A 15,596-nucleotide genomic window follows, 5' to 3' on the forward strand; every position below is an offset into this window, starting at 1 on the left:
ATAACCAAATGAAATCTAAGTGGGTCAAGAGCCTAGCACGATGCCTGGTACACAGCAGACATGCAGGAACTGTTAGCTCTTTTCCCTCTACCACTGTTTTCCCCAACTCTAACACTCCTAATCCCCCCCTGCTCTGAAGATAACGCCTGTCATTTATCAAGTACCCTCTAATTGCTAGGGATTCTCCTAAGTGCTTCCTCTGTTATTTCCAATTATTGGCTTCATTTTGCAAATAAGGATACTGAGGCCCACAGCAGATAGCACCAGATGTGCCCAAGGACACAGAACCAAGCCAGTAAATGGCACAAGTGACATTAAAACCCAGATCTGCCTGACTCCACAGTCTCCCCCTCTGCAAGCACGAGCACAACATCTTCAATGAAACTACCAAGGCCCAGTGGCAAGTACTCTAGGCGTCTCTTTGGATAACAAAGCAAAAGTACCACCGTGGCGTCCACAGGGTGTGTGGGTATGTGGCTGTCATTGCTGGGTGGAGACCATGTCCTCCCCTTGCTGAGCATCTACTAGACAGGTCTGGGAGGACGCTTCCTATCTTCTCAGCCACTGGCCTTTGCATTCCATTTCCAGCACACTAGAAGAACCGGCAAAACCATGTGAGCAAAATACCTGACGGTTCAAACTGGCAGCAGTAAGTGAGCTGGGTCAATGCTTATCAGTGACACTGTGTTGTGTACACAGAGGGGCCATGCCATGCGCTCTCGCAGCCTAAGACAGGGCAACACATACCAGCAAGAGATATTTTCAATTGACAGGGAGAGAAACAGATCCAGATCCCGCTACCCAGAATCCAAGTCAGGCTGTGTTAATGATGACAGTGATAGTACTACTATTGTGAATGACATTAATAGTGAATACTTCAGGCTTACTACATGCCAGGCATGGTTTTAAACACCCGACGTTTATTTAATCTTCACAGCTACTCAGCAGGTAAGTGCTCTTGTTATCTGCACTTTACAGAACAGAAGGTAAATAGGAGGAGGTTAAGTAACTTGCCCCAGAACACACAGATAGTAAATGGCACAGCCAGGATTCAAACCCAAGGAATCTGGGTCCAGAGTGCTCTTAACCAGGAAACTATATTAACTATCAGAAAGCATTTCTGGCAGAAGAAACAATTTCAGTACAAAGACATGGCATTATGCTATCCTCAGAAAAAAGGAATAATAAGTAGTATAAACAAGTAGAAAGGAGGGGCGCCTGGGTGGCTCAGTCGTTAAGCATCTGCCTTCGGCTCAGGTCATGATCCCAGAGTTCTGGGATCGAGCCCCACATCAGGCTCCCTGCTCAGTGGGAAGCCTGCTTCTGCCTCTCCCACTCCCCCTGCTTGTGTTCCCTCTCTTGCTGCCTCTCTCTCTCTGTCAAATAAACAAATAAAATCTTAAAAAACAAAAACAAGTAGAAAGGAAAAGTTTTGTTTGAGAAGCATTAGGGGATACAAAAGGTTTAGGGCTCAAGCATTTGATTCAAACAGACAACTTGAGTTCTATTCTCAACTCTGCCTCAGACCAGTGAGTGATCACAGTCATGTTACCCACCCTCTCTGAGCCTCAATCTCTCCATCTGAGAAATAGGACATCCTCTTACTGAACTTTTGTGCCACAATGTCAGCCCCACAGACCCATAGTAAGCACTTAATAAATGGTAACTGCTAATAATAATAGTTCACAGTAATAAATTTTTTAACAAATTTTTATTTTAAAGGATTTGTTAGTAATACATATATACTAGTAATAAATGGCCAAAGGTAAGACTTTGAATACCACGTAGAGTTTGGATTTTATTCTATGATAAAGGGGAGCTAGGGGCGCCTGGCTGGCTCAGTTGGAAGAGCAGGCAATTCTTGATCTTGGGGTCATGAGTTTGAGCCCCATGTTGGGTGTAGAGTCTATTTAGAAAAAAAAAAAAGGCAGGGGGAGCTAAGTAAATAGCGCAACATGCAGGAAACTCTGGAGAGAAGCCCATAACACAGGGCACCCAGCATTACAAACAATGGAAAGAATCACTTTTTCCCCTTTCAGCCTGGCCACCACCCAAACAGTTCTGTTACTTTCTTAAAAGTTGAATAACCATGCTTCTTAGTTTTCTCTTCTTTTCTTTGCTTTCTTTAGACATCTCTAAAAACACATTCTGTGTCCTGCAAACTGATAAGCCCTGGATTCAAACTCCCATTTGTACCCTGTGCAAATCTGACTTAGGTTGGCAAGGACTAACCATGCCCAGGTCAGCTTTCCAGGAGGAAGACTCCAACGCAACCACTTCACAGCAACAGGCTGTCATGGTGACAGACTTTTTCCCTCCAGGCTCTCCCTTCGCTGGACCTTCTGTGAACTGTGGTCTGCTGATAAAGCTAAAAGAGAAGTGCGCAAGAGCAAACCAGGAAGGGAGGGGAGAGGAGTTCAGAGCATGCCCAGAGAGGAAGGGGGCAGGAGCTGCTCACGTGGCTACGCACTTTAGGGGTTGAACTGCATAGGTCTCTACAGCTCAAAGCCACAGACCTTTTTTGAGCACCTACCTATGTGCAAGGCATTCAGACTGGCATTCGGAAGAGGGGAGAGAGGATGCAAAAATGCTAAGAACAGCAAGTTCAAACTTGTAAAAATGTAGCTGAATGAGCAGTCAACAAAGATGAAAACGCAAAGGGCTTTATCCAAAAATTACAAGAGGCCAGAGTTTGAAGTAAGAGGAAATGAAGGTGAGTTGGGGCAGGCAAGACTAGATAAGATAAGGGGGGGCTGAAGCCAGGCTAGCAGGACTTGAACTGCTGTGCAAAAGAATCTGACCTTTATTCGGTGGACTGCCAGGGAGTGGTACAACATTTAAGTTCACATACAAAATAGTAGGGTACGATTAAAGTTAGAGTCTAAGGAGAGCCCTAGGGAGAAGAAGCCTTAAGGTTAGGAAGGCTTGTAAGGAAGCCACTGGGTTCGTGCAGGTAAGAGGCTACTTCCACAACTATGGGACTTTAAATTTTTTTTTTTAATTTTCCAAAAATTTTAAAATTGCAGAAAAAGAATGGGCAGAATGTGGCTATTAGAAGAGGAGAGGGAAGAGTCCAGGATGACCGAGGTTTTTAGTAACAGAAAAGAAACCAAAGGGAGGGCAGAAGGAAGATGATGGGTAGTTACCCTGGAAGAAACCAGCCTAGGATAGGCCCTGAAGAGAGCAGCCAGTTTCTGAGCTCTGGGAAGTGGGCATTTGCAATTCCTGAATGTGTTTCCCAAATGAAAGCACCTCTAAATCATTCAGAGGTTCTCTCCCTCTCGCTCCCTCTACCCTTTCCTCAAATAAATAAACAAATTTTTCAAAGTAAATAAATAAAGGGGCACCAGAGTGTCTCAGTCGGTTAAGCATCTGACTTTGGCTCAGGTCATGATCTCAGGGTCCTGGAATCCAGCTCTGCCCTCAGCACGGGGTCTGCTTGTCCCTCTCCCTCAGCCCCTTCCCCAACTCGTGTGTGTGTGTGTGTGTGTGTGTGTGTGTGTGTGTGTGTACAGGTGCAGTCGCATGCTCTCTCTCACAAATAAATAAAAATCTTTAAATAAATAACTAAGTAGGGCGCCTGGGTGGCTCAGTCATTAAGCCATCTGCCTTCGGCTCAGGTCATGATCTCGGGGTGCTGGGATCAAGTCCCGCATCAGGCTCCCTGCTCAGCGGGGAGTTGGCTTCTCCCTCTCCCTCTGCCTGCTGCTCCCCTGCTCCTGCACTCTCTCTGTGAAATAAATAAATAATTCAGAGGTGACCTTTTAGGAGGCAAACATTCGCTCTCCTTGTATAGATGGAAGAAAGGAAGGTCAAGAGACACATCTAATATTGTACCAACGTGCAATAAGGAAAAAAAAAATCCCAGGCCACTTAGCCACACACTTTCTTCAAATCCTCATCACGCATCCAGTTTCAGCTCGCCTAAGTATCATCGGCCGTAAAGTCTACAAATTTGTTACAGTGTATTTTAAGCAGCAAAGAAAACATTCAAGTCAGTGAGCTTCTATATTCCAACACTGCCTTCCCTCTAATAAATATTGATGCCTCTCTTCCTGAACCTTCCGTCCCTGAGGATTTTTCTGTGCAGAGCTCTACTTCTAAATGAATGTTTGTGGGTCACTTCTCTTGCTCTAGACTCCCACTGTAGAATTCCAACACAAACTGTTTTCTGAGGGAAAGAAAAGTCTTGGGGGGGGGGTTCTCCTGTTCTAGAAACAAACATGAGGTTAAATGGGACAAAGAGGGAAAATGGAGAAGCGAACAACAGAAGGAGGAAGAAAAAGGAGCACACAGTTCTCTTTTGTTTGAAGAAACAAAGTGATTCAAACTCATTTGCTTAGGAGCCAACAGAACTTCCCACAAAGGTAAAGAGAGGATGGGATATTCTTACCTGCAGAAACATCTAAGAGAATGCCTTTTCTCCACATTAAAAGGATCTGTTGGTCACACAGATTTTACTTATTGAAAGAGAGGGGGTGGGGGGACTGACCATCCCAGGGGCTATTTTTCCAACATTCTCTACCCTAGTGATCTAGGTTACCCTTTAGGCTGCCCTGAGATATAAATAGCATTCATTTCCTTTCTCAGACCAGACAGACTTTAATGCTTTGTTTCCTGGGTCCAAGGGAAAAAATACTCACAGCACATCTCATTTGAAATTTGAGTTACTACAAAGCTGCTGCGCTTTGAATCAACCATGGAAATAAGAAAACCACTTCAAAAGACCAAATTTGTTTGTTATTACCACTTTGTTAAATCAGCCCAGAAGAGCCCCAACTTCTGAGTAGTTCTTTTCCTTTCTAGCGCATACTTCAGAATCTTCCAGAACACAGCTCCGGGTCTTTGCATATGCCCAGGATGAAATGCAGGTGAATGTTTTACATAAGGACAGGGATGAGTACGGAGGCCTATGCAGGATCCCCCAAGGGGCTTTCTGGATAAGAGCACCTTCACTTGCTGGATAGGAATAAGAAGGCATTTGTCCTTACTTCTTTTCAAGGAAAGAAAAAGCTACATAGAGAAGAGCAAAGAAGTGAAAAAGCAGAAAAGCCCCCACCTGTGATAGCTACTTGTCTGAGGCCAGTGCGATGCCTTAGCCCGAGAGAATCAGATGAACAGGCTGCCACTCCACCAGCAGCCCATCGCATTTCAACATCACAACTTAGCTCAAAGACACCACTCTGAACCTGAACGCACGCACTCCAATCTACAATGCCTACCAAACTTGGCCTGACACCCCTGAATGCAGCAGAGACAAACCAGAGCATGGACATAGGGGAGAGAAACAACAGTGAGATCTTTCCTTTCTCTACCAAGACAAAGGCAAGGAGGGAAGACCAGATTCACCTTGCCCCCAAAATAGTAGGCCTCTGAGGTGCTCTTACCCTTGGCTCACCCTCCAAGGACCGCTGTTGTCCTGCCGGGCTATTCTCTTACCTCTCTGTATGGACTATCAGACCCCTCTCTGTTAGACTGTCAGCTCCTTCAGGGAGCCCCATTTCTCCTGAAGTGCAATACCAGTAGCATTTTAAAGCAGCCTTGTGCCTCGAGTTGGTTCCTCAGGCTATCAGGAAGTGGGTGTTTTGATCATATACATATCAGAAGAACCAAACCCACTACCTGTCTCCCTTGGGGCCTGGACTGTCCAGAACATCCGGAGGAAGCCTAAAGAGTGACTCTCCTCTGAGGCCACAGCAACTCTGGAAACAGAGAGGAGAGACAGAACTGGGGGCGTGGTGCCATCTCTTAACCAATTTTAACACGAGCAACGGAGCAATGAAGAGCGTAACCCCGCTTGCTGTAGGTGCTGTGATGGGGCTAGATCATTTTAAACCAAAAATAAAACCAAAACCTTGACAATAATTCCTCACCAGCATGTGACCAGGTTTTGTTTTTTGAACAGAAACAAAAGATTCTGAGATCCCTGTGCATTTATTACTCAGGGGCAGACAACTGGCTTCAGAGCTGTCCTGATTTCTCCCAGAAGACCTCGCTCCACTTAGGGAACGAAGCACTCCAGCAACCTGGCGCCGGCACCCTGGCTGCGAAAACACAGCCCACCTCTTTCTGGGGCCACTGGGCCCGTTCTCAACCGCAGGCTCTCACCAGTCCCAGCACCACGGCCCAGAATGCCATGGGAACTGAAGCAATAGCTGTCTCAAGATCAGTACTTGAAGTGAGAAGAGATAAGCCCTTGAAAGATGCCAACTATCAGCCCCATCAGGCGCTTCAACCGTGGCAGCTGCAATGAAGGAAAAGCATGAGCACTGAGGAAGTCCTTTGCTCACCCAATTTCCTCTCATTTTACAAACTTTGTGCAACATGCTATCCCCACCCCCCTTGCCCCAGCCCCTCAGAGTTTCCAAGCCTTATAAGAGCAAGTGGAGTGCTGGCCCACACTTACACCGCTACTTGACAGACTCTTCATCTTTCACAAATGGCTGAGAAAAGGGGCACGAATGGGTACCAGTGGTCATGCCAAAGCTCACACGTAACTGCAGCCGCATGGGCACACCCAGGAGAAGAACATACCAGAGAGTGCTTGCAGAAAATCCAGCAGCCGGAGAGAAAATCCAGGTCTGCAGGTCCTCCCAAAGCACCAGACTGACGCAAACTTCAGCCCTGGGCCTCTGGCTTTCCGAAACCTCCTGCTCAACAATTGGCCTTTTGTGCTGCACAACATTCCCCATTAAGGGCTCGGTTTAAAAAATCTAGGCCCGTTCACCTGTAACTTCATCCTGGCCTCCATTGCCCGGGTGGCCGCTCCAGATCTGTGCATAGCCCCACCTATCACACGGGCCGAAGACCGACAAGAGAGCCAGGCAGCCCCACTACACACACCCTTCGTCCCCCAAAGCAAGGCACCGTCATGGCGAGCGCACCCCCAACACAAGCCAAACACGGAAGGTCAGGATGGAGAAACTGAGGCTCAGAGAGGGGCAGCGACTGGCCCCAGGTCACACAGCGAGTCAGGAACGGAGCTTTAATACAACCCCAGCCTCTAGATTTCTGAGTACCACAGAGCCATCCGCCTGCCCTCACCACGCCGGCTAAGAATAACACCCCCACGGAACTTCAGTCCCAGCGTCCCCACCTCCGAACGGCCAGGACCTTGGTCTTTGCCCCGCGCGTCCACCGGCCAAGCCGCAGACCGTGCCCACCCACAGACCGGTCCCGCCGCCGCGCCCCCGCCCAGAGCCCCAGCCCAGCTACCCACAGCCCGCCAAAGACCTGCAGAGTCGCAGTCCCGAGTGCCGGCGGCGGCGGACATTTCCCTGCCTGCCTCTTCAAGCTCTTCATCACGCCGCCAGCACCGCCCCGCCCGCTCCGCCCCCAGAGGGATCCGCCCCGTATGTCACCTCCGCCAATCGAAGGCCGAGCTTCCCCATAGCCCCGCCCCTAAGCGGAAACGAGCCCGCCCCTGTAGCCGCACCTCTTCCAATCCCCAGCACCCCTTTCGAGACGGATACCTGCCTCCGCCAATTCCCGCGCATCGCGGCCCGGTGCCGGGAGGCGCGTTCCAACAGAGCGGCGTGGGCGGCTCGGGCTCCGGCCCGGTGCACCTGTATCGAGACAGCCACAGGAACTCAGGATCCGGAGTCGCAGGGTCGAAACCTGTGGCGGGGACATGGAGGGAATGCTGAGCCATGGGCTTGAAGAGCCGATTCCACCTCTACATGCCTGTATGCCGGTGAGCAAGTCGCTCAGCCTCCCGGGAGAGTCTCTAAGCCTGTTTCCCTGCGCACTCGGTGCGTTTCAGATTCAAATGCAATAACAAATGTGAAAACAGAAGTGCCCTTCCTCCGTGATAACCATGTGCCAACGTCTGTGCTTCATACGTGTATTACTCCTTCATCCTCACCGGTAGGGAACTATTATCCCATGGCAGCTGAGCTCAGAGACCTTAAGTCTAAAGTCACCGATAGCCGTCAGTAGCAGTGAGTGGGTTGGGTGCTTTAATTGCCCATAATCTCCGTCAGCGACTTGTAAACTACTCCAAATAAACACACACTCTAAGTAAAAGCAGTGTGCTTGCTATGAGATATGCCTTCAAGACAAGTCCTCTCAAAGGCAAGTCCTCTGGTTCCCCCTTAACCAGACTGCCACTCCCTCCTAGAAATTCTTGAACCGTTCTGCCTCTCACTCAAACGCAGGTTTGAGCCCCAAAGCGCTTTTGGTCTCCTATGCTCTTTGCCTGTTCTTGTAAAACTGCATGAACCTGACCGAACTGAATTGGATTTGCAAGGGCATCATAAATGAAGAGATTTAGGGGCGCCTGGGTGGCACAGCGGTTAAGCGTCTGCCTTCGGCTCAGGGCGTGATCCCGGTGTTATGGGATCGAGCCCCACATCAGGCGCCTCTGCTGTGAGCCTGCTTCTTCCTCTCCCACTCCCCCTGCTTGTGTTCCCTCTCTCGCTGGGCTGTCTCTATCTCTGTCAAATAAATAAATAAAATCTTTAAAAAAAAAAAATAAAAAAATAAAAAAATAAAAAATAAATAAATAAATAAATAAAAATAAAATAAATGAAGAGATTTGGGTTCCAGGCCCCAGTGTGGCACCGCCAGACACGGCTTTTAAATTCTTTTCAGCATTTACATACTGTTAACCCATCCTGGGCCTCATCTGATCCTCACAAAACTCTTGGAGTAGTAGAGAGGGCAGGTTCATATCTCCGTCGTACAAATGATAAAGCCAAGGCCTAAAGAAATAAAATATATTGTTCACATTCACAACGAGGAGGTGAGGAGCTGGGATCTGAACTGAAATCTCTGGACCCCGTGGGCATGAGTTAGAACCTGGGGTTCCAAACCTCGTCATATGACTTCAATTGATGAATGACGTTGGGTAAATTACTTACCTTCTCTATGTCAGTTTACTCATCTATAAAACAGGATATCTACTCTTTATTACTGCTCAAAAGACAGAAGAGGAGAACGTGGTTGGTGTGCATTGTCTAGATGTCTAGAAAAATGTCTAGGACGTGGTAGTAAGTGCTCATTTCGGGTTAGCTACTTCTTTCCTCTGACTCTGGTCTCTTGATAAAGGTGCTTAGCCTACTCCCTTTCGTGCTGCACATTATCCACCAAGGACTAGGTGGAGAAAACCTATTTCCTTTTACCTTTCACCTCACACCTCATGCTGGACTCCAGTCCCTTTATCTGTAAAATACGAGGGTTGGGCTGGTAGACACCTAAGCACCTTCATCAGTGAGAGTCTCCTCTTACCCGGGCCCCTCCCTGAGGAAGTTCACATCGGGACGACTGCTCAGAGAACTTGATAGACGCACACTTAAACCTAAAAGAGGGAAGTCAGCCTTGACTCTCTCTCCATACTCACAGCAGGCCTCAAGCTCTGTTCTTCCATTCAACACATACCCATGAAGTATCTACTAAGTGCCAGGCACTGTTCTGACCACTGGGGGTGAAGTTGTGAACACAGCCCAAACTCACTGCCCCCGTGGCACCTTCATTCCTCCAGTTTGAGCTCTCTGGTGTACCTTCTCCTCCCCATCCCCGTTACCAGGCCCTAGCCCAAGACTCTGGGTTTTTTGTTGTTGTTGTTTTGTTTTGTTAGATTTATTTACTTGAGTGGGGGTGGGGTGGAGGGAGACAGAATCTTTTTTTTTTAAATGTTAGTTTTTTTTTTTAAGATTTTATTTATTTATTCCACAGAGATAGAGACAGCCAGCGAGAGAGGGAACACAAGCAGGGGGAGTGGGAGTGGAAGAAGCAGGCTCATAGCGGAGGAGCCTGATGTGGGGCTTGATCCCATAACGCCGGGATCACGCCCTGAGCCGAAGGCAGACGCTTAATGACTGAGCCACCCAGGCACCCCAGAGGGAGACAGAATCTTAAGCAGACCCCATGCTGAGTCCGACCTGGGGCTTGATCCCACGACCCTGAGATCACGACCAGAGCCGAAACCAAGAGCCAGGTGCTCAACTGGCTGAGCTACCCAGGCACCCCTCCAAGCCTAAGTTTTTACACCTGAAGCCCTGAAATACAATTCCACTGACCTCCCCGCTCTAGGCTCTCCGCTTCAGCACCAGTTGCCGGAGGAACTTTTCCTACAGGCAAATCCTACCTTGTCATTCCTTTGTTTAAAACTCCTACAGCTCCCCACAAGCTGTAGGGCAAAGTCCAGGGTCCCTGTTGGTTGTTCAAAACCCTTCCCGAGCTGCTGTGCTGGCCTCTCCTGGCTCAGCTCCCTCTATGCCCTCCTACCCCACGTTCAATCCCACCCAACAACCTGTTCTTCCCTCTAACAGCCCTTCCCCCTTGTTGCCTGCCTGGGAAAAAACTCATTCATCTTTCAGCTCTCAGCTTACACATCACTTCCCCCATGATGTGTAAGTTTCTATGGGATAGGGCGGCAGGAGCTTAGGAAGCACTTGTAAAAGATTCTGCATGAAAACATAAGAGCTCGGGGTGCCTGGGTGGCTCAGTTGGTTAAGCATCTGACTTGCGCTCAGGTCATGATCTCAGGGTCACGGGATCGAGCCCTGCATGGGACTTTGTGTCAGCGGGGAGTTTGCTCGTGCCTTGTCCCTCTTCCTCTGCTCATCTTCCCTCCCCCTGTTTGTGCTCTCTCTCTGTCTCTCTCTCAAATAAATAAATAAAATCTTTAAAACAAACAAGCAAACAAAACCCATAAGAGCTCAAGCTCTGGAGGAGACTGTCTCGTCCTGTCTCATCCTGGCTCCATGGTTTACCAGCTGTGACTTTAGGCAAGACACCTACCCTCTCTGAGCCTCAGGTTCCTGATCTGCAAAATGGAGATGTTGCTAATACCTACCTTGTAAGTCTGCGATAATGACATAATGTGTGAAAAGTTCCTAGAATGGGGTCGAACACACATTGCGTCAACAATGAATGTTAGCTAAGTTATGGACCCTCTTGTACAGAAGGAAGAAGCAGTTTCTGAGCTCCTACTATGAGCTTTCATATGTGTTATGCTATTTATTTCTCACAACTCCATGAGGAAGATATTCTTTACATACACAAGTCTACAAGCCAAGGTTCAGAGAGGTGAGGTGGTTTGCCCCAAGTCACACACAGCTAGGGATCAGCAAAGATAGGTTTCAAAGGCAAGGGGCTGTGTAGCTTCAAGGTCCATGCACTTTGCTGTTTACTATTACCCCTCCTACAGGCTCCATAGCGCAATGGATAGCACCTTGGACTTCTATTAGCCCCCTACACCTACTAGTAATAATCATAAGATGAGTTATCCTTATTAGTTGAAGCTTTGGAGACAAATCTCCCCCTGCTCATAGAATAAACTTTAAACCCCTTAACCAGGCATTCAAGGCTCTGTATTCTTGTTTCTACTTGCTTTTCCCACTTGTGCCAGGCTACGCCCAAAGCCAGTCTCCTTCCTGGCATACCAGGCGAGCTAAGTTGGAGCCCCCTGCATGTTCAGTCTCTGTGGTGAGACCACGGTGGAAGGGAGGTGTCCCCCGCCCTATTCCCATAGAGACAAGGTGTTGGCTGGAAAGGAAACACGTAATAGTGTTGGGTAACACCTAAGCCCAGCACCTGGTACCTCGGATTTGCGTGTTCTGTGGCTAACCCTCTGTTCTGTACAAACTCTCCTTTACCCGCCTGGCTGAAATCCTGATCTAAACAAATTCTGCCCAAGAAGCTACTAACCTCTCACTGCTAAGCCAAAGCTAGACTCTTTCCTCAGCTGCAGTGGGAGAGAGCAGGGTTCAAGGGCAGGAGAGCCCACATGCCGGACTTCTCTTGGTTCTAGCTGTGATTGCCAGCGAGAAGGAAGATGGGCCTCTAGAAGCTGCTGACCATGCTAACTTGTAGAAGATGCTGCATCAGAATCACAGCCTACCCTGTGCAGCCCTGCCGAGAACCAGGAGGACAAAGGGAGCTCTGCTGGAGTTAAAACTCAGGTCTGGAAATGGGAAACCAGAAATGCAAACACATGGTTGGCTCACGGCCTGAGGGCACTGTGGCCTCATGCCAGCAGCTTTGAGAGGGCACAGAAACTGTGGGGTGTGAGGCCAAAGGGTGGAAAGTCAACTGGCAGTGGGTAAGTCAGTGCCTAGCCAACGCCCCCACCCCACCCCAGAGAGCCTGGGGTCTTACCTACCTGGACAGGCCCTGGCAACTTCTTGGAGGAATGTCCTGGTGTGTGAACCAAAGGGCAGCTGGAATACGAGGCTGAGCTCTGCTGTGTCCAGCTGGACGGTCACATCTGAGCCTGCACAGAGTAGGTGGGAATTGAGTCCTTGGCCTCCAGGAACCAAATGCTATGGCTGGTGGCCCCAGAATGGAGAATCAGCAGCCCCAAATCCCAAAGCTCCTTCGGCCCTGAAGCAGTTCACCAAAGGCTGCTACTGGGCCATAAGGGAATCTCTGCACCCTGAGCTCCAAATGAACAACGTCCTCACTCAGGGGAGGGGGCGGACCAAGGCTTTAACAGTCAGGAAGCCTCTCCACAAGAGTGCTAGACGGGGCTGGAAGAGAAGGAGTTCTCTGACCTGCAGTCTGAAGCACAGTGATCAAGAGTGTGGGCTCCAGAGTCTGGATTCTGGGTTTGAAGCCTGGTTCCACCAGTTACTAAGTTACTTAATTTCTCTGGGCCTCGGTTACTTCACCCACAAAATAGGGATGAGAACAGTGATAACCTCACGGAGTTGTGAGGAAAGCGGCCTAGGATGCCTGTAAAGCTCTTAGCACAGTGCCTGGCATAAGACAACTAGGGATTAAATACTCATTTCTGTTGTTATTACCACCGCCACTACCACTGTAGTCTAGCAAAGGAGATAAGCATTAAAGAGATTCACCACCGACAGAAAATGTGAGTGACAGAGACCTGGAGAGGCTGAGAAAAGGGAACGGGTATCAGTGAGGCTCAGACAGTTTCAGGAGGCTCAACAAAGGCTTCCTGGAAAAAGCAAAGTGTGAACTGAAGCCCTGAAGGATGAGTTGGCTAAGTGAAAGGAGCTGGGGCGGGGGGTGGGGGAGGGCTTTCAGGAAGAGGGAACAGCATGTGCAGGAGCTCGGTGGTGAGGCCGTGTCATGTTTGAGATGATGGAAGCCATCCAGAGGATTCCAAGTACAGCAAGGAGGAGAATGATGGAACCTAGGCCAGAGATGTGGGCGGGCCTGACCCTGCAGCGTCGTGCAGGCCACAGGAAGGACATCAGCGTGTTCTCACTTCACACCATTCTTCTCTCTGCAGCCCCTCTACCCCCTGCCCCAGCTGGGACTCACGCTGAAAGGACCACTCACCAAGAACGTAGAGTTCGCCGTCCAGGGACACTGTGGGGAGGGAAAAGAAAAGGCCCTTAGCCACTGAGCACCCTAGCCCCTGCAAGGGCAAACATGACCCAAGGACCCAAAGGAGAGGGACTCATACCACCCAGCCCCTGCGGCACCTTCTTCCAGTGTAAAATCCCGCGAGACTGGCACTATCTGGTCCAAAGAGACATCGTCCCCCGTAATGGCCATCCTCCGGTGCGTATACAGGAAGAGACTAGGGGCAGGAAGCAGCAGTGAAGACAGGGCCCACTGGCCATCCCTCAGGCCCATTGCGGAGGCCTTGGGTGCTCACATTCCCTCCTTGGTCCCTAGGATAGTGCTGGTGGTCCCCAGCTATGCACAATCCTCGTGCCCTCTCTGTCCACGGTGCCTATCAGAGACCATAATTCTACAGATAGGTCCTCAAAGCTGAACGTGTCTCATTTTGGGGTGCCCCCGCTCTGTGAGTAAACCACGTGCGTGATCTAGCCATTGTGTGTGACAGCAACAGCACCACCTCAGCCACCCCTTTCCCTCTCTGACCACAGTTTTGCTCTCTGTAAAGTGAGGGTGGTAGATTAGAAAGTGTCTCATGCCCCTCCCTCCCAGCTCTGAGAGCGTGAGGTTAACCTTCTGGCTCTGAGACCTTTGATTAGTCTTCATTCTCTCTCTGCTTCTGTGTAATATGTAGGCGTTACGAGCAATATTGGGTACTTTCTATGTCCTTCACGGTGTTTGAAACATTTTACAGGGACTCACTCACTCTAATCTTTAATCTGGACAAACTGAAGAACAGAGCCTGCTTGCTCAGATCATGTGGCTCAGGGGGCACCTGGATGGCTCACGCGGTTAAGCATCCAACTCTTGATTTTGGCTCAGGTCATGCTCTCAGAGATAGAACCCTGCGTGGGGCTCCATGTTGTGGGGCCTGCTTAAGATTCTCTCTTTCCCTCTCCCCTGCCCCTCTCTGCCCCATTTGCTCTCACGCTCTCTCTCTAAAACAAAAAGAAAAAAAAAGGTCATGTGGCTTAGAAGTAATAAAACCTGGACTTGAACTCAGGCAGCCAGACTACGCAACTCAAGATCTGGACAAGTACATGAAGTCATCTATGCTTGAGGAGTTTTTTCATCAGATTTTGAGGATTAAATGAGCTAACACATGAACGGCTTAGCATATAGTGTTCAAACAATATTAGGCATCATTATAAATAATCTAGAAGACTTAGACCCGGCCCCAGAGGGATGGCTGAAGTCCAGCTGGAGGGTACAGTGAAGAACGACCCCAAGGACCGACAGGCAAGGACCAAACCGGTCACTTACGCATGTTCCTGGCCACCTCGCTTCGGGCGGTGGCGCACGAGTCCCAGGAGGCGGCTCTGCCTGCTGTCTCCCTCGCACAGCACACCTTGTACTGCCTGATGGGTAGGGTCAAGGGAAACGAAAACAAAACCCGAGGCCAGGCCTCTGCCAGCCCAGCCCAGCCCACCTTCCCTGCCCTTCCGTGGCTCACTCAGATTCACCATGTAACCTTGGGCAGGTCACTTCACCTCTCTGACCCTTCCTCATCCGTGAAATGGGGATAATAACCCCCAGCTTCACAGGAGGCTGGGACAACAGCATATTTAAAGCACTGGGCAGAGTCCAGTACAGAGCAAGTACTTAGTAACTACTGGTTTCCTTCTCCCCCGACAGCAAAGAGAGAGGGAGGAGAGCAGATAGACACATAGACATGGTCCATTCCACCCCCCAGGGCCAGGGCGGGTGCTGGGGCTGGGAGCTCAGTGCTGGGAAGGATATGATGATGCAGTATTCCCCCTCAGCCAGGGTCTCCTGGATCGCCATGGACTGGTCCATGCTGAGCCCTGCGGAGCAGACACGCCCTGGGGAGACAGCAGATGGGAGCCCGCTTTGGTCAACAAGTTACCTAGGAGGTGATGGAGCTGCCTCAGAGGACTGGGGGCTGGGAGGAGGGGCCCTTGTACAGGAGAGGGTAGAGGAGGCCTGACCGTCCTCCTCCTCCTCCTTAGATGGGCCTTTTAGTTTCTAGGGAGAGGGGCCATCCCTTTGGCCCTGGAGGAATGGACAATTTATTGTACCACCTTTCATCTGGAAGGGCATCCAGTTGTTTCTGAGTGGGGTCCCATCAACTAGTTGGAAGGTGGGTGCCTTGTCCCATTACCGGAGAGGGTGACACGGTCCCATGGCCCCTGGGAAAGGGTTCTGCCTCCCTTCCTGGGGAGCAGTAGTAGTCCTGCTGGCACCTCTCTGGGAGGTGTCAGAAGTGTGTCGGCTTGGGTTTGGGGGGAAAAGTCCTGCTCTCAGGAAGGGAGGTGTCT

General features: G+C 49.8%; 1 protein-coding gene across 1 annotated transcript in view; it reads right to left on the reverse strand.

Annotated features, from left to right (window-relative positions):
- Positions 1-15,157, reverse strand: part of INPP5B (inositol polyphosphate-5-phosphatase B) — a 46,478-nt gene extending 31,321 nt beyond the window's left edge. The window contains 9 exon segments of the mRNA XM_034649527.1: positions 7,234-7,309; positions 7,312-7,352; positions 7,355-7,429; positions 7,432-7,617; positions 12,107-12,217; positions 13,252-13,281; positions 13,398-13,495; positions 14,581-14,675; positions 15,058-15,157. Of these exon segments, the coding sequence (XP_034505418.1) occupies positions 7,234-7,309; positions 7,312-7,352; positions 7,355-7,429; positions 7,432-7,617; positions 12,107-12,217; positions 13,252-13,281; positions 13,398-13,495; positions 14,581-14,675; positions 15,058-15,114 (769 nt within the window). The 5' untranslated portion in view covers positions 15,115-15,157.
- Between the last annotated feature and the right edge of the window lie 439 nt (positions 15,158-15,596).

The sequence above is a fragment of the Ailuropoda melanoleuca genome, chromosome 2 (genome assembly GCF_002007445.2).
Source record: "Ailuropoda melanoleuca isolate Jingjing chromosome 2, ASM200744v2, whole genome shotgun sequence".
Taxonomy (NCBI): Eukaryota; Metazoa; Chordata; class Mammalia; order Carnivora; family Ursidae; genus Ailuropoda; species Ailuropoda melanoleuca.